This window comes from Erinaceus europaeus, chromosome 8, assembly GCF_950295315.1.
Source record: "Erinaceus europaeus chromosome 8, mEriEur2.1, whole genome shotgun sequence".
In the NCBI taxonomy this organism is placed as follows: domain Eukaryota; kingdom Metazoa; phylum Chordata; class Mammalia; order Eulipotyphla; family Erinaceidae; genus Erinaceus; species Erinaceus europaeus.
The window spans coordinates 22,040,916-22,061,350 of record NC_080169.1 but is presented as its reverse complement, the minus strand read 5'-3'; the positions used below and the strand labels follow the sequence as shown (position 1 = coordinate 22,061,350).

The 20,435-nt window shown below is 41.8% G+C and overlaps 1 protein-coding gene across 1 annotated transcript in view; it reads left to right on the top strand.

Moving 5' to 3' along the window:
- Positions 1–2,249: 2,249 nt before the first annotated feature.
- Positions 2,250–20,435, top strand: part of CHN2 (chimerin 2) — a 350,215-nt gene continuing 332,029 nt past the window's right edge. The window contains exon 1 of the mRNA XM_060196039.1: positions 2,250–3,055. Coding sequence (XP_060052022.1) covers positions 3,007–3,055 — 49 coding nt within the window. The 5' untranslated portion in view covers positions 2,250–3,006. The remainder of the gene's footprint in view (positions 3,056–20,435) is intronic.

Genomic DNA, 20,435 nt, shown 5'->3' with positions numbered 1-20,435 from the left:
GTGCTTACCATCAGTGGATTCCCACATAAATGTGATGGGCCTATACCTCTAATAGATCCTTCTCTCCACTGTTGCTCCATTACTGGTCACTTCCATCAGGAATGTCATCAGAAGCCCTCTTGTGAGCTTCTCTAGGACCTTGCCCTCACTGTGAAGCAGCAATGGTAGGGACTGCCCCACTCTTTGAAGGGAGGCTGGGTCATTCTACTCTGTCACTCCAGGAAGACTGGTCCTGAAATGAGCTGTGACCATGGAATTCAAGCTCAGATTGACAGGGGTGCAGAGGTTACACAGGCTACTGTGCTAAATATGAATAGATATAGGTCCTATGTCAGATAGATGGGGTGAACAGTTACAATTTTTACATACTTTCCTCATGTTTTGGAGCTACTCTCTGACCTAATCCATTTCTAGCCCTATCTCAACTTTGACAGCATCTTCCCAGACTATATTTTTCAGTCCACTTACATTTTAGCTATTAGGCTCAGGCAAAAATTACTAAAGTCATGGCACACCTTGGAAGAAACCTCAAATAGACTTCCTAGCTTCTTCTCATCCAGAGACCCTCTAATTTCATCTGCTCTATTTCTATTTTGGGGTTTCTGTTTATTTTATTTTATTTATTTTATTTTATTTTTATTTTTATTTTTTTTCCTCCTCTAGGGTTATTGCTGGGCTCGGTGCCTGCACCATGAATCCACCGCTCCTGGAGGCCATTTTTCCCCCTTTTGTTGCCCTTGTTGTAGCTTCGTTGTGGTTATTATTATTGCCCTTGTTGATGCAATTCGTTGTTGGATAGGACAGAGAGAAATGGAGAGAGGAGGGGAAGACAGATAAGGGGAGAGAAAGATAGACACCTGCAGACCTGCTTCACCGCCTGTGAAGTGACTCCCCTGCAGGTGGGGAGCCAGGGGCTCGAACCGGGATCCTTATGCCGGTCCCTGCGCTTTGTGCCACATGCGCTTAACCCACTGCGCCACCGCCCAACCCCCGGGGTTTCTGTTTATTAAACAACTTGTCCTGTTTTATATCTTACCACCTTTTTAGCCACCAAGTTGCAGATGCTACTAGGCTTCCATCCTGACTTACCTGGGCCTACAGACAACCTAACCAATGTGTCCTGAAGTCTCACCTCTCCAGAGTCCTACCCCACTAGGGAAAGATAGAAACAGGCTGGGGGGTATGGATCCACCTGTCAGTGTCCATGTCCAGTGGAGAAGCAATTACAGAATACAGACTTTTCCACCTTCTGCACCCCTAAAGAATTTTGGTTCATACTCCCATACTCCCAGAAGGATAAAGGATAGGGAAGTTTCCAATAGAGGGGATGGGACATAGAACTCTGGTGGTGGGAACTGTGTGGAATTATACCCCCATTACCTTATAATCTTGTTAATCATTATTAAATCACTATTACATTTTTTAAAAAAGAAAGAAATTTGACATGGTGCATTTGTGATTAGTTAACATTTATTATTCATTGTATGTTTAGGTTGATATGGACCCCCCCAGGACTGACTGCTGTTCCTATCACTCCTGGTAATCTTCAAATTGCCTATGTCCTTTTAAACGTGAAAAACTGAACTTCCCCAATGTGAACACTTTCCTACATAATGAGAGCACTTTCATTCCTTTAATGTTTCCTTCTCCCTTTCATCTAACAATTTCTGTTCAAATTTCAGTTTTGTGTTGCTTCAGGATTGAAAGAGCCGATTACCCTACTAGGAGCGTTAAATAGACTTAAGAAAATCTGCATGATATTTCCTCAGAGTGAGATTAATTTAAGTTTAAATACAGGGGCAGGCACACATCTTTTTTTTTTTTTCCTAAGTCTGCTTCTTTCACACACCTGTGCAGCTCCTTGTTTGAAAGGGTACAGTTGGACCTGCTGTGAAGTCTTATGTCTTTTGTGAGGGTCCTTTACAAGTTGCAGTCTTTTTCTCTTTGACACCGGGCTTTGTGTGTGCCTGATGACATATTCCGGAAGGTATCTATTTCTTTGAAGGCCAACCACGAAAGACCTTTGGACTTGTCAGGCACTCTTCATGGCAAGGATACCTCAGTGCAGTTGTGTTTGGCTTGCTGGGTGTTTTGAGGGTGTTTTAGGAAACGCTCCTTTTTGCAGTGCAGGGACTACCAGCTCTAGAGCAACAAAGGACAATTTGGAAGGGGAGTGGTAGAAGCTTTCCAAGGCCATTCAGCCTAACGTGTGTCCTTAGTGACCCCCACTAGCCCCCTGGATCCCTCTCCAGCTGTCTTCGCAGTTCATCAAGCTCAACTGACCCCTCTACCTTCGTCCCGCTCTCCAGGACCGGGCCTTGGGGCAGCGCTGTTCCGCAGCCGCCCTTACTCTGCCCCCCACCTCGCGGCCTCCCCTGCAGCACAGGGTCCTGCGTGTCCCCCACCCCTGCCCGGCAGTCCACCGCCTCCCCCTCTCCAGCCCAGGTCGCGGGAGCTGTCAAACCGGTAGCAGCAGAAGCAGCCCCCAGCCCAGCGTCTCCGCTTTTTCCTTTGTGTGCGCGCGCGAGCGGAGTTGGGGAGGAGGGAAAACGGGGAGGTCGCTCTGTCCGTCAGTCCGTCCGTCTGTCTGTCTCCCGCCGCCTCTGCCTGGTTGCTCCAGGGCGGCAGCTGGGAGCTGCGGGGGCGACGGTGCGAGCGACTCGGTCCCAACTGCGCGCGGGAGCGCGGACCCGCGCCGGGCTCGCCCGGAGCCTCACGGACGGTCCGGTCTGCACCCCTGCGCCCTGCCCGGGCTGCCACCCGGCCCCGACACCGCCGAGGAGCGTGCAGAGCCGCCAGGGGGACGGAAAGCACAAATCAACCGCGGCGGCAGCAGCGCGTCATCTGGCGGAGCAGGAAGTGCAGCGGAGTCCGGGCCGGTGCTCGCGCGTCCCCGGACTTGGCCATGGGCGGGGGGCCGCGCGGGCTGCGGGCGGCCGGGCCAGGGCAGCGGCGGCGGCGCCGGCTCCGGGGCTGAGCGAGCAGCCACCCGCCGGGCGCTCCGACATGGCCGCGTCCAGCAACTCCAGCCTGTCCGGCTCCTCCGTGTCCTCCGGTGAGTTTCGCTCCGTCGGGCGCGGCTGCGGCTGCGGCTCCGGCTCGGGGTCCGGCGTCCCCAGCCCCGGGTCCGGAGCCCGGGCGGGACAGAGACAACCTGTGGCCGCCTGCTGCTCTCGCAGTGAGGACGGGCGCCCGGCGTCGCTCGCGTGGTCTGCGGGCACCGCGGCTCCTGACATCTGACAGCGCAGGGCTGCAGAGCGGTGGCGCCCGGCGAGCGGCGCGGGTGTGCTGGGCGCTGGGCGCCGGGGCAGCGCGACGACCCGGGCAGGTTCGCGCTGGAGGCGCCGCTGGCACCAGAGCTGGCGGGGCGGCGAGCCGAGCGGAGGGTGAAGCCGAGCGCTCCGGCCCGCCGGCCGGGTGGCCACTGGCGCGTGGCGGGTCCAAATCCAAAGCAGAAGGGAACAAGCCGTCGCTTCTCGCCGACTTGGTTTTCTTTGTTTGTTTCAGAAATTAGCTCCGTGGAGACACACGCTTGGGGTGTGCGTTTGGGATGGGAGTAAAGGGATTCTCTCTGGTCCTGACTGAGGCAAGTTAGGGACATAAGGTCTAGTCCTGCTTCTGGTAATTTGCTTCTTAACGTGTGTGTACTTTGCCTGTGCGGTCTCTTAGATTTATATATAGACACACACACATATATACATATACATATACATATATATATATATATATATATATATATATATATATGCTCTGTAATTTATTTTCAAGTTCAGCTAAGCCAAGGAAGGTTTTCTTTCAGTCTTTATGGTTCATAGGTGGGTCTAACTGAAGAGAAAAAAATGTAAATGAACCTGTAAATGAAGCAGGAATCAATAGAAGCAGACCCTTGCTTTCTGAGTATGACACGTTTTAATCAGAATGATTCATTAGGCAGAATTCCTTTACTTCTCTGGTCATTGAAAACTTTAATGACACACCCAGGAGGGATCACTGATGATACGACATTTAAGAGTAATGTACAGTATGCCATTATCAAGAAGGTCTTGAAACCCTACTGCCTAAGCTTAGTATATTAACATTGCATTAGCTGCTATTGTCTGGTTGTTTTACTACTATCCAAAAAAACTAATTACAAAGGCACTCTTTGTTGGAGGCTCTGGATAGCAAGTCAGGCATAAAGAAACCACATCTATCGATGGATGTGTGACATTAAATCCTAAGTGCAAGGTGAAAATGGCCAAGGTGCTGTTGTGGTGTGGCACAGAGTGATCACTTGAAAACCATCTGTTATCTTTTGGGGCACATTTTAGTTCCAGGGAAATGGTGTTTCCTTTCGAGATCACTACTAACTAATCAAAAGTACAGTGTTGTTAGGAGTCAGATACAGTTTAAGTTACTGGTAGTAGCAGCCAATGGGGCAGTGCAGTCATATCTTATTAAGAGCAGCAACAAGTTGACTGCCTGTGGTTTTAATTCTGAGAACTCAGCAAATGCTGTAGCTTATTTTTAGTGCCTCCAAACCACTGCTGCTGCTTTTCAATTCATTTTGGTTGACTAACATTGAATTTAAAATACTATGATGTTGGCTCATGATTAGCATATGGTTATCCTTCTCAGAAAACTGCCTACTAGAAAATCAGTTGGTGAGGGAGATGTGAGGAGGCTAAAAGAGAATGAAGCAAAGACAAGAAGGCAGGATTATTACATGGCTTACTGAGGGCAAGAACTACAAATGCTGTGGTCATCTGGATTTTCAGATCTTTAAGATTATTTATTTATTTATTTACTTATTTGAAATGGAGATTAGAACACCACTCAACTCTGACATATAGCAATGCCAGGGATTGAACCTGTGGCCTCTAGGATCTCAAGTGTGCAAAATCTGTGCTCTAGTGTTGAGCTATCTCTCTGCCCCCCTGAATACTGAGAACTTGATATAACTTCAGAAACTTGATTGGAAAAACCTAATTCTGTTTTGGGAAGAACCCATGGATTCATGAAATAAAGCAGCAATGGTGGCAGTCATTGATTTTGCAGACAGGCTAGGGATGGTTTTCTTTCCTGCTTTAGTTACCTAGATTTTATATCCTATTGATACTGAGAAACTATAATTAAAGTCAAACAGGGGACATGTGTGCATTACTTGGTTTAAAGCAGTCCACCAATCAGCTCATATTACTTTATGCTACAATTAATCAGACACTTTATACTGAAAACACCAAAATCCTTAATTCTCTTTTTAAGCACACTTATCTTGTGAATCATGAATAATTCAGATGACATAAGCAATTCACACCTGTGAGAGGTGTTGGGCAGGAGAGAATAGAGCCTGTTTGTAGTGGCAGCTGTGTTCTCTCAGGCAAGGGCCCAGGGTTTGGGAAATTAGGGTACTCCATCAATCTATTAATCACAATTTCCTTAGGCCTACTACGTGCTAGACAGTAAATTACAACTCTTGGCTTCAAGGATGTAAAGTGAAAAAGGTAATTTTAGTATATTTTTTCTCTCTCTGAAATTCTGGAATTATTGCATTCTGACCCTACTACTGCCTAGCTGGATAACTTGAAGTGACTTCTTTAATATCTCCAAGCATCATTTTTCTCATCTGCAAATGAGGTTAATGCTAATAATGGATCCTACTTCATAGCAATGATGTGGGAATTAAATGAAAGAATGTATGTAGAACATTTAGCGGGGTGGTGGTGGTGGTGGTGGTGGTGGTGGTGTACCTGGTTAAGTGCACGTTACAATGCAAAAGGACCCAGGTTCAACCCTCCAGCCCCCACCTGCAGAGGAGAAGCTTTATGAGTGGTGAAGCAGGGCTGTAGGTGTCTCTCTCCCTCTCTACCACCCCCTTCCCTCCTGATTCCTGGCTATTTCTATCCAATAAATAAAGATAAATTTGGCACAGTGTGTGGTTCTTATAATAAGTGCTTGATATCCATTAAGTAAATTTTACTCCTTTGAGGAATGAAAAAGAAAGCACTCATTAGCTCAGACTTCAGGTACAGAAATAAGTTTACCATACAGAAATTCTGTCTCTTACATTCTTTTTTTTTTTTTTTTTGCCTCCAGGGTTATTGCTGGGGCTCAGTGCCTGCATCATGAATCCACTGAGGTCATTTTTTTCCCCCTTTTATTGCCCTTGTTGTTGTAGCCTTGTTGTGGTTATTATTGTTGTTGTTGATGTCGTTCGTTGTTGGATAGGACAGAGAGAAATGGAGAGAGAGAGGAAGAAAAGACAGAGAAAGAAGCGACTCCCCTGCAGGTGGGGAGCTGGGGGCGCGAACCAGGGTCCTTACACCGCTCCTTGCGCTTTGCGCCACGTGAGCTTAATCCGCTGCGCCTACTGCGCTACCGCTCGACCCCCCCTGCCTCTTACATTCTATGTTAAATTTGATCTGGAGGTTTGTACTCCATTAAATAGACATTTATTAGATTGAATGTCTTTTAGGTTTCAGTTTCAAGTGTTTAAAATAGAAAAAAATCACAATCCTTTTTCCTTATCATCCATCCAGCAGCAGAGATGGACAAGCAAATATAATCTGTATTTCACTTTGAGAAGATGAATTATGTGGAGGAGAATGCTGGGAAGAGAGTGAGAAACTTGGTCAGTAGAAGTGACCTATATTTTAGGTTTTACAAGATGAGTAGGGTTTTTCAGTAAGACAAGAAAAAGGAAGGGCATTTAAGCAAGAGGGAAGATCTTTGGCAAAGGCTTAGAGATAGAGAAGTTCATGGCCAAATTTCCACTTGCTATCTTAGGACACTTGGTTCTTTTGCTTGGTGTTTCCTCTTTTCTGGAGTGTTAGGTTTATAGGCCCATCAGTAAGATCAGGCACTGACTGCCAACCCCTTATTGTTGATGATGTAGGAAGTTCTCCTTCTGTTCACTTAGCAATAACTTTGATGAAACAGCTCTGGAAGCCTTAGGACATGTTTGGGCAGTTGAGCACTAAAAAAGGAATAGTCAGATGTGCAGTGCTGGCCATATGGAAAGGTGAACTCAAATGCTCTGGGTTCAACTTCTCTTAGAGGAATAACTGTGGGAGATTTATGTTTGGCTGTGATTGAACAGAGAGTAAAGATCTGATAATTTGTTTTATATTAAGCTCAACGTTATTACATTTTTCTGAGAATATGTTCTCACTTTCTGTTGTTGAACTCCATCACCCCAGTGTGTCATTTATTCTGCATTACCAACTGAGACATAACAAATAAAATAATCAGGTTAAAATTAATTTTTAAGTACATATTTCTGAGAACTCTTTAGAACATTTCTTCCAGAATATCTAATTATGTGTGAAATAAATTGCTTTGCCTTTGTTTTAATGATTGCTGCTGGTAATTAAATTTCACAATCACCTAGATTGGCAGGCAGGTTTGATTACCTTTATTATTTTAAATAAAAAATCCTTCTCCTTAAATTTTTAATCTATAGTACTTGATTGTATTCTGAAACAAATAATAGTTGATTTGAAAAATATCCTTCTTCATAATTATGAGTTATATTTGCTTTTAAAATTGAAATAAGAATTTTTTTCACTAATGTGATTGCCAGATGGATAATTTCATAGAGTGAATAAAGTAATCAGCTCAAGTAAAGTTATAAATTTAGAAGCATCGGGATGCTATTCAGTAACTGAACAGGGTTACAAACCTAAATATTAAAAGGATTCCCACATAAGATACTAAGATATAAATATTTGAGGATATAAATACAGTATCATAAAAATGAAGTTGATGTAGACCTTTAGATTAAAGTGCAAATAAGGAAAGGTAAAAATCACTGTAATATATGGAGTCACCAAAGGCCTTCATTGGAAGAAAAATATTCCAGAGTAGATTGATGGATTTATTTCTCCACATTCTATATAGTAGTAGTGTGGGCCATGTAAATAATGAATTTTCTGAAGTCACTTTGGTGTTGGAGCCTAGAAATGTAAATAACAGTTTTTCTTACTCATTACCAGGCGCTCATGACTAGTGAAATATATCTTTCATATTCCTATAACCTATAGCCTATCTAGAGAAGGCAAAATTGTACTATAAAGTTGCTGGCAAAACTCATATGTGAGTAATTTGAAACTTCATGAATCTAGTACAACAAAAGATGGCACAGTTATTGAAATAGACATTTACAGTGAGAAATCTTCTTTTTGGACCTTTGGATTCTTCAGAAACATCCAATTATGTACAAAAGAGATAGATTTATTTTTGTTTTACTGATAATTAAATTTCATAATCACCTAGAGGGGCAAGATGATGTTTATTACCTTTGTTATTTTAAATTACAAAAATTAAAACCATTGTCAAAAAAAATTACAAAGCTAAAATTAACCCCATGAGAAAAATCAATCCTCATATGAGAAGTAGTGTTGTTGCTGCTTTTCTGGTGCTTTCCCCACTTCATTTTAACTTACTAGATGTTCACTGTCCATTTATGATAACCCAGATGAATCCAAGGACCTAGGTGTGAATTTTGCTAAATTACCAAATCTGTTTTTTTCTTCTTTTCGAAAATTATTAATAATTTGATATTGATTTACACAATTACAAGACAGTGGGGGACAGCGGTAGCTTACCAGGTTAAGCACACATAGCGCATAGCACAAAGCACAGGGACCTGCCCAAAGATCTGCCTTAGAGCCCCTTGCTCGACACCTGCGGGGGGGCCTGCTTCACAAGTGGTGAAGCAGGTCTGCAGGTGCCTTTCCCTACCCCTGTCTTCCCCTCCTCTCTCAATTTCTCTGTTCTATCCAATAAAAATGGAAAGTATGGCCTCCAGGAGCAGTGGGTTCATAATGCTGTCACTGGGCTCCAGCAATAATCTTGGAGGCAAATAAATAAATAAATAAATATCGCAAGATAATTCCACACTGTTCCCACCACCAGAATTCTATCTCCCCATCACCTTCATTGGAAGCTACAGTTAGTTCTCCTGAGCTACCTTAGTTCTCCTAAGGTTGCAGATATAGGTTAACTGTTATTTCTACAACTATCTGTCTATATTTGTATATATTTGCCCCCCTTTTCCCCCCATGGTCCCATTTACACCTATGACTATTTCTGAATGTTCCTTACTTTTTCCTCTTATTTCTCTGGGCCTGATAGAGTTGGAGTTCAGAGCCTTCTGGTCAACTTCCCCCATCACTTCTCCCCCTCTGGGAGTATGAACCAAAGTTCTTTTTTGGGGATGCAGAAGGTAAGGAGTCTGGGCATTGGCAGGTGGATCCATATCCCCATCCTGTTTCTTTTTTCTTTTTTTTTAATTTAATTTTTTATTTATAAAAAGGAAACATTAACTAAACTGTAGGATAAGAGGGGTACAACTTCACACAATTACCACCACCAGAACTCTGTATCCCATCCCCTCCCCCTGATAGCTTTCCTATTCCTTAACCCTCTGGGAGTATGGACCCAAGGTCATTGTGGGATGCAGAAGGTGGAAGGTCTGGTTTCTGTAATTGCTTCTCTGCTGAACGTGGTGTTGACAGGTCAATCCATACTCCCAGCTTGCCTCTGTCTTTCCCTAGTGGGGAAGGGCTCTGGGGAAGCAGAGATCCAGGACACATTGGTGGGGTTGTCTGTCCAGGGAAGTCTGGTTGGCATCATGCTAGCATCTGGAACTTGGTGGTTGAAAAGAGAGTTAACATACAAAGCCAAACAAATTGTTGACCTATCATGGACCTAAAGGCTGGAATAATGCAGGTGAAGAGTTGGGGGACCCTACATTTTGTAGATAGCTAGTAATCATATTTTAGTTATATTCCAAAGGACCTGTGGCTATACTAGTGGTTTTTTTTTTTTTTTGCCTGAGCCTGAAATCTGCATATCAAATTTCAGGCTCAGGCAAATAATTTTCTAATTATTGTCTAGGGAGGTGATGTCATGGCTGGCAGAAGGACCAGAAAGCTGGATCAGGGTAGAGAGTAGCTCCCAAATATGGGAAAGGGGTATAAATACTGTTGACAGTAAACTCCATCTATTTGATGTGATCTGGGGCCCATATTCAGCTTAGGAGCCTATGTGACTTCTGCATCTCTGTAGATCTGAGCTCACATTCTGTGGTCATAAGTAGGAACATTCCAAGCTGCCCCAGTATCAGGACCCATCTTCCTCAGGTGTAGCATAGAATATATTGTCCATCCTCCCTTCGGAGGATGGAACATTCTCTACCATTGTTGATCCAAGTTGAGGGCAAGGTCCTACCCCATCCTGTTTCTATCTTTTCTTAGTAAGGTAGGGCTGTGGAGAGGTGAGGTTCCAGGATACATGTGTGAGGTCATCTGACTAGGGAATTCAGGATGGAATCATGATCGCATCTGCAGCTTGGTGCCTGAAAGGTGAAAACTAGCAAATCTGTACACCCACCACCAGTCCCCTGTCTGCCTGATAACCCCATGAAGTGTCTGAATGATCCTATTTTTTGAGGAGATGCAAGCACTGGTATTTCCCAAGTCTCCTCTGTGGAGTGGGGTTCAACTGCATGCACAGAATGTTCTCTGAGATGCTGCTTGGGGGTTGGTTGGCTCATGTGTCAGGCCTGCTGAGGACCTTATGCTGCTCTGCAGGACCTCCTATTTTTGCACCGTGGTGAAAATTACTGGACATTGGGTCTGAAGAACCTATACATAAGCCGCGTTGCATTGGCAAGTTTTTAGAAAAGAGTTTTTCCCCAGAAGATCAAAATTCCTGCCAAGACATTTCAATACAGTGACAGAGAAGTGGACCAGTGATAGACACATGATGATACAATCTTTTGCTTTTTATGAATATATGTGAATTTCATGGTTCCTGAAATGTGTCACTTAATTTTCAAAATAAATGGCTCTTGCTCCCCTTCTCTCTTATTCTTTCATTTTTATTCTCTCCCCACCTTTGTTTTGCTTTCCTCAGCTACTGTTATGTTGATTAAATTTCTATTTATTTATTTATTTATTTATTTATTTATTTATTTTTTAAAGACTTAACATTTAAAAAATTTTATTTATTATTGAATAGAGACAGAATGAAATTGAGAAGGGGAAGGGAGAGGTAGGGGAGAGAGAGAGGGAGAGAGAGAGAGAGAGAGATGCCTGCAGTCCTGCCTCACTACTTGTGAAGCTTTCCCTCTGCAGGTGGGAACCAGGGGCTTGAACATTGTAATGTGTGCAATTAACCAGGTGCCCCACCGCCTGGCCCCAAAATTTCTATTTATATGTTTCCTTCCCCACATATCATACATTTGTTCTACGTTACAGTTAACCATTTCCAAATTCTCTGAGCTCTTTTGTGCTTTTTCATTTGAAATGCTAAAGTCGGGAATCCCTTTTACCTGTGAATTTTTGTCAGATGGTCTGGATGGACACCAGTATGTCTGGTGTCGGTTAGTTGGTGTGGCTTCAAACTTACTAACAGATGCAAGCTTACTTAAAGTCTTTGAAGCAAGGTCCTGAAAGGATAGGGCTTTCTGTTGTCTGGCATGGCCCTGGGGCAAGGGAGGAAGAATTTGAGTTACAAGAACTATAGTTTATGTGCAGACACTGAATCTGACTAACCAGAGTCAGCCCCCCCCCCCTCTCTTTCTTTCTTTTTCTCTCTCTCTCTCTCTCCCTCCTGGCCTTGCCATTTTTCTCAAAAAGTGTTGTATGAGATTTGGGGACCTATCACCCCCTCCCTAATTGCTCTAAAGCCAGTTCCTGATGTTCCCACCTGTCTCATTTTCTACCTGTATGGAGTGCTGGTAATTCTGCCATAGTGTGGGGAAGGGGGTAATTTGATTTGATAGATCCTCACCTCTAATTATGGGTTCCAGTGACAACAAAGCAAATTGTCCTTCATGCAAAAGCTGGTGTGACAGAGTTTGGCTTTTGGTGGCAGTGCTCTTCTTTGGTTTCATCTTGAGGAAGGTTGAGTTAGGAGTGTGCTAGCTTCAGGCTGGAGAGATAGCATAATGGTTATGCAAAATTGACTGCAGAAAGCTGCAAGGTTTAACCATTTAAGCCCTCAGACTACCAGAAACTTAAACTGAGCAGTGCTTTGGAAAAAAAGGGGGGGGGGGACGGGAGGGTGGGATTTGCCAGCATCACAGGAAGTCAGTTCTGCCACCACCCTACTGAGTCTGAAGCTAAAGTTCTAGTGCAGATGCATTGCCAAGTGGTGATAAAACTGAGCTATGTATCCAGAGAGAGCTCTCCACTAGTTACTTATGCAAATAACCTGCTTTCCCTCCACTGCCCCCCCTTACAATTAATTGAACACCCTTGCTAAGGCTTAATCTTTACAGTATGGTCTAATCGTGGCATTACCTTGCTTCAATACTTTGACTTGTCAAAATCATCCAACCTCAGCCCATTCATAATATCACCTCAGCAGTATAAAATGGTATTTTAAATCATCCAATGTCTGAGTTCCCATAGACATTCTCTAATAAGTGTGTTCAATTAATAGCCTTGTTTAAAATATTATAAATGTCATAGCCTCCTCAGGGTGAAAGTTACATTGGTTAGATTCCTGAAGTTGAGATACCATCTACACATTCTGCATGCTGCCAATCACCCCTTGCCTTGGTAGGCCTTTTGGGAGAACCCTTTTTTGAGAAGTGAAACTAAACAGCAGTTCCTTGCAGAGTCAAGTAAATCTAGTGTAACACTGCTTCCTGGAGCTGGTGAGAGACACCATATTCAGAAAAGTGTAGTAAGTAGAGGTAAAACTTGGTAAACTTGGAGACAGATGATCTGGACACTCATAGCCTTTAACTAAGTCAATTGAACCCTTAACATAGGTCCTTAAGCAGGCCCCTTATACCATTAACCAGGGTTCTTATACTTTGAACCAAGGCACTTAAACCCTTAATGCAAGCAGCTAAACCACATACTTGCGAGCCCTGCAACTAGCTAGCTATGTGGTCTTCCATAAAATTAGTCTCTTTGACTCATAAATACCTCACTGCAGACTCAAGATGTGACAGCCTATTTCTTGGAGCAGACTGAGCATTGACAGAAGTGACAGAAACATCATCCCTCATAGGCCTGGCCATCATGCCCTCATTAGATACTAATTTCCTCTTTCCTTTTCTTCTTCCTTTACTGTTCTGTATCTTGCTTCTCTTAGCCAATGAGTTTATCCCATAGGGTTGTTATTCCTGAAGTACTATTTGGGGAAAAGCCTTACTGTGCTGTAAAATTAACTAACAACATGCAATGTCCACATGCATTTCATGTACACAGTCTCTGAGTTTCTGTTTCTCCAAGGTAGATATTATATCCCATACTCCAAAGAGTTTGGTTCAGAGAATATACTTGAAATGTAAGTGGTTGATTAAAAATGCCTATCTGTTTAAAAAGTTTTTGATGTCAATATTTAAGGTTTAAATGCATGCTCACAGTTAATAAAAAATTCTAGTAGCATAGGTGTTATTTTTTGCCTTTAGTCACCTAAGTGCTCAGCCTATCCAAAGTAGTTTTTGTTGTTGTTGTTGGTGGTGGTGTTTTGTTTTGTTTTTATCATATTATGTCTTGGGAGGTGTTGTAGATTATTACTCTGTAGAGAGAATACTTAGGAAATTGGACTTGTGTGTGTCTGTAGTTCACAACAGTCTAGCAAGGTGGAGGCTATGAAGGTGCTATTTTGCTCTTCTGATGACTTTTCAAAGGTTTGAAAATCACTTAGATGAAAAGAAAAATAAGGGGAAAAAGGAATAATACTATTTTTTCTTCATTGAAATAAAAAAAATAATATGTTGTGTGAACATATTACTAGGTCATCTCATCACTATTTGATATGACTCCCAGATTCTAATTTCTCAGAAGGCAGAATATAAATTTGCCAGATTGCATCTTAAAAGAAAAGGTTGAAGAGCTGGAGTTACAGAAGGAGTTCAGGCAGACCACATAAAAACACATATTTTAGATTTAAAAAATTTAAAAAAACGTAAATCTTTATTTATTTAATAGAGACAGCTAGAAATTGAGAGGATAGAGGGAGAAAGGGAGAGAGAAAGAGAGACATCTGCAGCACTACTTCACCACTTGCAAAGCTTTTCCCTGCAGGTGGGGACCGGGCCTTGAACCTGGGTCCTCATGCATTGTAATGTGTGTATGTTCAATCAGGTGCACCACCACCTGCTCCCCCAATTTTTAAAAAAATTTTCTTCTGAGATAGATTGACTTAACATTTCACTGTAGGTTTAGAGTGAGGAGGGATCTCAGAGGTTGTTTAGTAGATTCCATCATTGTATAAATAGTAGAATCAGTCCAAAGAACTCCAGGGACTTCACGAAGCTCCTCAGCTAGTTGGTGGTAGAGTTAGAGATGAAAATAAAGTCTAGGACTTAGACTCCAGAACATTAACTCTCCACCCCCACCCCCCACCCCATTCCTGGCTCATCGTAAAGAGCAGCAGCATCCTTAGAGGATTTCTCACAGACATGCTTCTTCTATTTGGCTTTACAGAGGATATCCTATTTAATTATTTATTATTTTCAACAAAGAAATCCTAAAATGCCTTGTATTTTAAATGGGCTGTGGATCTCCTGGCTACTGTGCTAATTGAGGCAAAAAAGACTTAAGTGACTTAGGTCTGTCCTAACTGTATTTAGCTATGCTATATATACAGTGAGATAACCTTTAAATACATGTAGCTATTTAAATTTAATTTAAAAAGTTACTTACTCCATTGTACTAGGCACATTTTAAGTGTTCAGGAACACACATAGCTAGGAGCTATGATGTTAGATCACACAGAAATGGAACATTTCCATCATTCTGTAGAAGATGTCATTGGGAAGGGCTGGTATAAAGGATTGATCGTTCTCTGACAGGGAGCTTACCAATGAATAATTAATAAGCTATATATAGAGAAAGTTTGATAGAATTCTCTTACTACATTTGTCTGCATGGGCTCTTTGTGCTGCTTAGGTTACATTTCACTAATTTTGAAAATTGGCTTTTTTTTTAAGTCATTTTTCTTTTTCTTTTCTTTTTTTTAAAATTTTTATTTATAAAAAGGAAACACTGACAAAACCACAGGACAAGGAGGGTACAACTCCACACAGTTCCTACCACCAGAACTCTGTATCTCATCCCTTCCCCTAATAGCTTTCCTATTCTTTATCCCTCTGGGAGTATGGACCCAAGGTCGTTATGGGATGCAGAAGGTGGAAGGTCTGGCTTCTATAATTGACTCCCTGCTGAACATGGGTGTTAACACACTCCTATCCTGTCTCTCTCCCTAGTGAGGCAGGGCACTGAGGAAGAAGGGGTCCAGGACACATTAGTGGGGTTGTCTGCCTAGGGAAGTCTGGTTGGCATCATGGTAGTGTCTGGAACCTGATGGCTGAAAAGAAAGTTAACATATAAAGCCAAACAAATTGTTGACTAATCATGAACCTAATGTTAAGAATATTGCAGATGAAGATTTGGCGTCTCCATTTTGAAGATAGCTAGTAGACCTATTTTAGTTATATTCCAAAGGGCCCATGAGTATACTAGTTTTTTTTTTTTTCTGAGCCTGATATCTGATATGCAGGTGGACCCAAGTTATTGTCTGGGGAGATGATGTCATGGCTGGAAAAAGGGCTAGAAAGCTGGATCAGGGAAGAGAATAGCTCTCAAATCTGTGAAAGGTGTATAAATATTGTTGACTGTAAACCGCATTGATTTGATCTGGTGCCCATATTCAGCATAGGAGCCTATGTAACCTCTGCATCCCTGTAGGTCTGAGCTCACATTCTGTAGTCATGAGTAGGAATGTTCCAGGTTGCCCCAATTTCAAGATCCATCTTCCTCAGGTGGTAGATTGAGTATGTTATCCAACCTCCCTTCAGAGGATGGGACATTCCCTACCACTGTTGATCCACATTGAGGGCAGGGTCCTATGGGGCCCCACAAAAGGATCCATTGTGTTATTCCTGATGGAGATGATCAGTGACAATGGAGATAGGGATCTATTCGAGGTCTAGGCCCATCATGTCTGTGTGGGAATCCCAGGACTCCCTGACTAGGGCCCCAGCTGATGGGGCGGCCTGATAGTGACTAAACAGTCATCATTGAAGTATGCAGGTTTCTTGCCCTTATTCAGCTTTTGTAGTCCTTACTTTGTCTGACAAGGTTAGCTTTGGAATGACTGAGGGAAGTGTAATAGGAAGTAGGTGAGGGAGGGTATCCAGGTCTAAGTAGAAACTATTTCATTAGGAACTTTAAGGTGTCTTTTTGGGTCTTTCTACTTGCTTGCTTCATATATTGACTCACTGCAGACTGTTGTGTACTTTTGCTTTCAGGTATGTATTTTGCCCTGATTTGTGGATACATGTGTACATTTGCCCTCTCTCATGGGTCCTGGTCTATATCTAGGTTTTGGGGCTTTGTTAGGAAGTAAACCACCTGAAACGGAATTAGAGAATCTTGTAAGAAAGGAAAGGTCTCATCTCAGTAATGAGGCTGAAGGGTTGACGTTCCCCGCCTGAGATCTGTGGATACATTCTGAAGTGAAACATGCTGAGGTGGTACTCATCGCATTGATTAGGTTGGGATCAGCAGGTTCAGTATCATTTGATATGAATTGAGAGAAGCATGCAGGAAAGTGAGCCCCACCCTAGAGGTTCTAGGACTGGGGGAAATATGGGCTTTTTAGAGGAAGTGGGAGGTTCCTGCTGTCTTAGGGTTTAAGAAGGCAATAGATAGTTATTGCTGTAACCTAACCAAATTATTTGGCAATTGGGTTAACTTTGAAAATCCCATTGTTAGGATTTGCTGTATCTAAAGTAATTTTTCATAACTTGGAGGGAATCTGGAATGACAGCTGGAAGATGATATTAGAGAAAGTAATTAAAATGTTTGTAAAGTTGTCTGGGCCTGAGATGTGATTCAAATTCCCTTGTGGCAACTTTATTTCTTTTTGACACGGACCACAGGGAGTTGTAATTTCATCCTCAAAGAGGAGAAAATGATCATGTCCAGAAGAAGCTAGAGTTGGATCACTGTTTTTCTTCCAGATAATCATAAAGAAAATAGATATTTTGTGAAAGTATGGACTTAAATTGTTAATGGCATCAATTAAGTGATGCTATTCAAAAAAATTTTTCTATCAAGTTGGTCACCATCAAACCACTGGCTTTGATCCACATTGCTTCTGAAAAAGACCCACTTAAGTGGCGAAGCAAATGCATTGGCCTTTAGGAAATAAAGTTAGCTTTTTGAATTTTCAGTACATTTAATTGAGGAAAAATGAATGCAAATAAGATGCAGAAACATGACAGTTCCTAAGAAAAGGAAGCTGCTCTCTTTCTTGAACTTCTGTTACCATCCTCAGATGCAATACAAAAATGGAACGGTGCAAAGTATCTTAAAAGTGCCAAACAACAGAGAAGAAAGAGGTGCTTGGTAAGGCCATTGGATGCAGAAAGCATAATAGTTAGCAGGCTGTAGCCTGTATGACTTGTCCTTTAGTGGAATAACTTAAATAATTTAGACACTATGAATCACAGAATCACTTGGGTGATAACCTTATGTAATTCTTTTTTTCTGTTCTTTTTCTTTTCTTTCTTTTCTTTTCTTTTTTTAAACCAGAGCACTGCTCAGCTCTGGCTTATGGTAGCATGGGGGAATTGACCCTGGGACCTGGGATCCTGAGGAATGGGAATCTGTAACCATTATGCTATCTCCCCCACCCTGCAATTATTTTCTCATCAGAGGCCCCGGGCGTTCCTGGATTTCATCATGCCCACATTGGCCTATGTCCTTTTTTATGGGAGAAAAACTTAATACTTGTTATTTGACATGCCACCCTAAAAAGCACCACTAGGATATTTGAATCTTTTTTTTTTTTTTTTTTTTTTGCCAGAGCACTGGCTCAGTTCTGGCTTTTGGTGGTGTGGGGGATTGAACCTGGAACTTTGGATCCTCAGGCATTAGAGAGACTCTTTTGATAACCACTATGCTATCTACCCTTGTAGTACTCTTTCTTGAATAGTTTTATTTACTTCAGAGAAATAGACCCAGGAGAACAGTGTTGGGATGAACAGAAGGCAGGAAGCATGGCATGGGGGAGTAGGGGTGGAGGTGTAAATTTTCAGCAGAATCTCCTATATTGTGGAAATGTAACATTCACATGCTCAAGACCTAAACTTTAATTGTTCAGTGTGGTATCCACTGGGTCTGTTGAGTTCTTCAAATATGTGACTAATCTGAATTGAGATGTGCAGCATGTGACACATTGGATTTGGAGACAGTCCAAAACAAAAGAATGTAAGACATCTTGCTAATAATTTTATTTATTTATTTATTTATTTATTTATTTATTTATTTATTCCCTTTTGTTGACCTTGTTGTTTTATTGTTGTAGTTATTATTGTTGTCGTCATTGTTGGATATTGGATAGGACAGAGAGAAATGGAGAGAGGAGGGGAATACAGAGAAATACAGGGAATACAGGGAAAGAAAGATAGACACCTGCAGACCTGCTTCACCACTTGTGAAGCGACTCTCCTGCAGGTGGGGAGCCAGTGGCTGGAACTGGGATCCTTACGCTGGTCCTTGTGCTTCGCACCACGTGTGCTTAACCCGCTGTGCTACCGTCCAACTCCCACTTTTTTTGTGTGTGTGTGAATAAGTGTTGGAATGATAACATTTGGGAAGATATTAGGTTAAAGAAAGTGTATTTCCAAAATAGACTTTATTTATTTACAAGTGTTTGTAACTACTAGAATATTTAAAATTACACATGTGGTCCAAGTTATGTTTGTATTGGACAACACTGGTCTGTTTAGTAGCTACTTTCTAAGTTATCCACTTTTTATTATTTTTTATTTTTTATATTTGTTTATTTTTCCCTTTTGTTGCCCTTGTTTCTTTTTTCCATTATTGTTGTTATTGATGTCTTTGTTGTTGGATAGGACAGAGAGAAATGGAGAGAGGAGGGGAAGACAGAGAGGGGGAGAGAAAGACAGACACCTGCAGACCGGTTTCACCACCTGTGAAGTGACTCCCCTGCAGGTGGGGAGCCGGGGGCTGGAACCAGGATCCTTATGCGTCAGGTGCGCTTGACCCACTGCACTACTGATGGACTCCCAGTTATCCACTTTCTAAGCCAGAAACTCATCTTCCTTCTAGTGTGTCACAGTGCAGCCCTGATATTCAAGCTACTGCTTTTCTGCTTGTTTGTTTTCCCAAAGTCCCAGGCACTGAGAGATTTCCTTCAAATTTCTGGATCTGCCTGGTAATTTTGAAAGAGAGTACTACAAATAGGGGCAGGTGAAAACTTTCATCATATTCTTGTTTATGCAGACTTTGTCCTTTGGCTTTGTTTTCTGCTGCCATAATAGGTATTGACTATAGACAGTTGCTTATTAAATCTGTGTAACCCTATCCCCCTAAAAAAAAGTAATGCTACAAAGTTGGAAAGAGAAAGAAGAAAGGACATGCTTTTATTCTGACTCATGTAGAAAATTCTCCTCTGGGGGCTGGGCGGTGATGCACCTAATAGAGCACACGTGTTATCATGTCAAAGGGCCAGTGGGTCAGCGCTATAGGTGTCTCCTCTTGTCTCTATCTCTGCCTCTCTTTTTCTCTCTCTGTTTCACCCTATAACAAAAGAAAGATGTAAAAGAACATGGTTGCTAGGAGTGGTGGAGTCTTCATGTAGGTACCCAGCTATAACACTAGTGGAAACAAAACAAAAACAAACAAACAAAAAAACCTAGAAAATTCTTGTCTGATAGTCTTTGAAGTTTCTTGCCAAGAATATACATATATATATAGTGTATATATTTATATACCCTACATGTACATGTAAATATAATGGAAATAATATATCTTTATGCTTATACATGTCTGTGTAAGTCTTTGTGTGTATATATATATATATGTATATAAGCTACATATATACATATATATATATAAACTAGATTAGATTTCAAACAAAGTTATTTCCTACCAAATATGTGTTTATATCAAGGGAAATGAAAAGTCAAGCCTGGCATTATTTGCAGTAATGAAATGATTCTCTTGGGATTATGCTAATGGTATATAGATATTAATATACATGATTTGTCTGCCTAATATTGATTTAAGTTGCTCATTCATATTCACTTTACGCAGAAAAATAAGCCATTTTGTTTCACAATGTTTGTCCCCATAGACAGGCCTTTAAACCATGTTTATTGGGTAAATAAGATTATTTTGCTGACTGTTATATGCAAATAGAGCACTAATATGTCTCATTCAGGAAGTACCCACTGAGCTGTTAATTTCTGGTTGGGAGCCTGGTTAGTACCAACCAAATGTCCTCTGTTATCTCCTCTGATCAGTGTTCCCAGTTGAAGGTACTGTTAGTAACCAGGGCGCAGAAGCTTTTTTCTTTTCTTTTTTTTTTTTTTACTTTCAGTGTGACATAAATATGCCAAGGGATGGACTTTATGAACTGTGCTTATTTTTAAGCAACCAAACTAACTCACA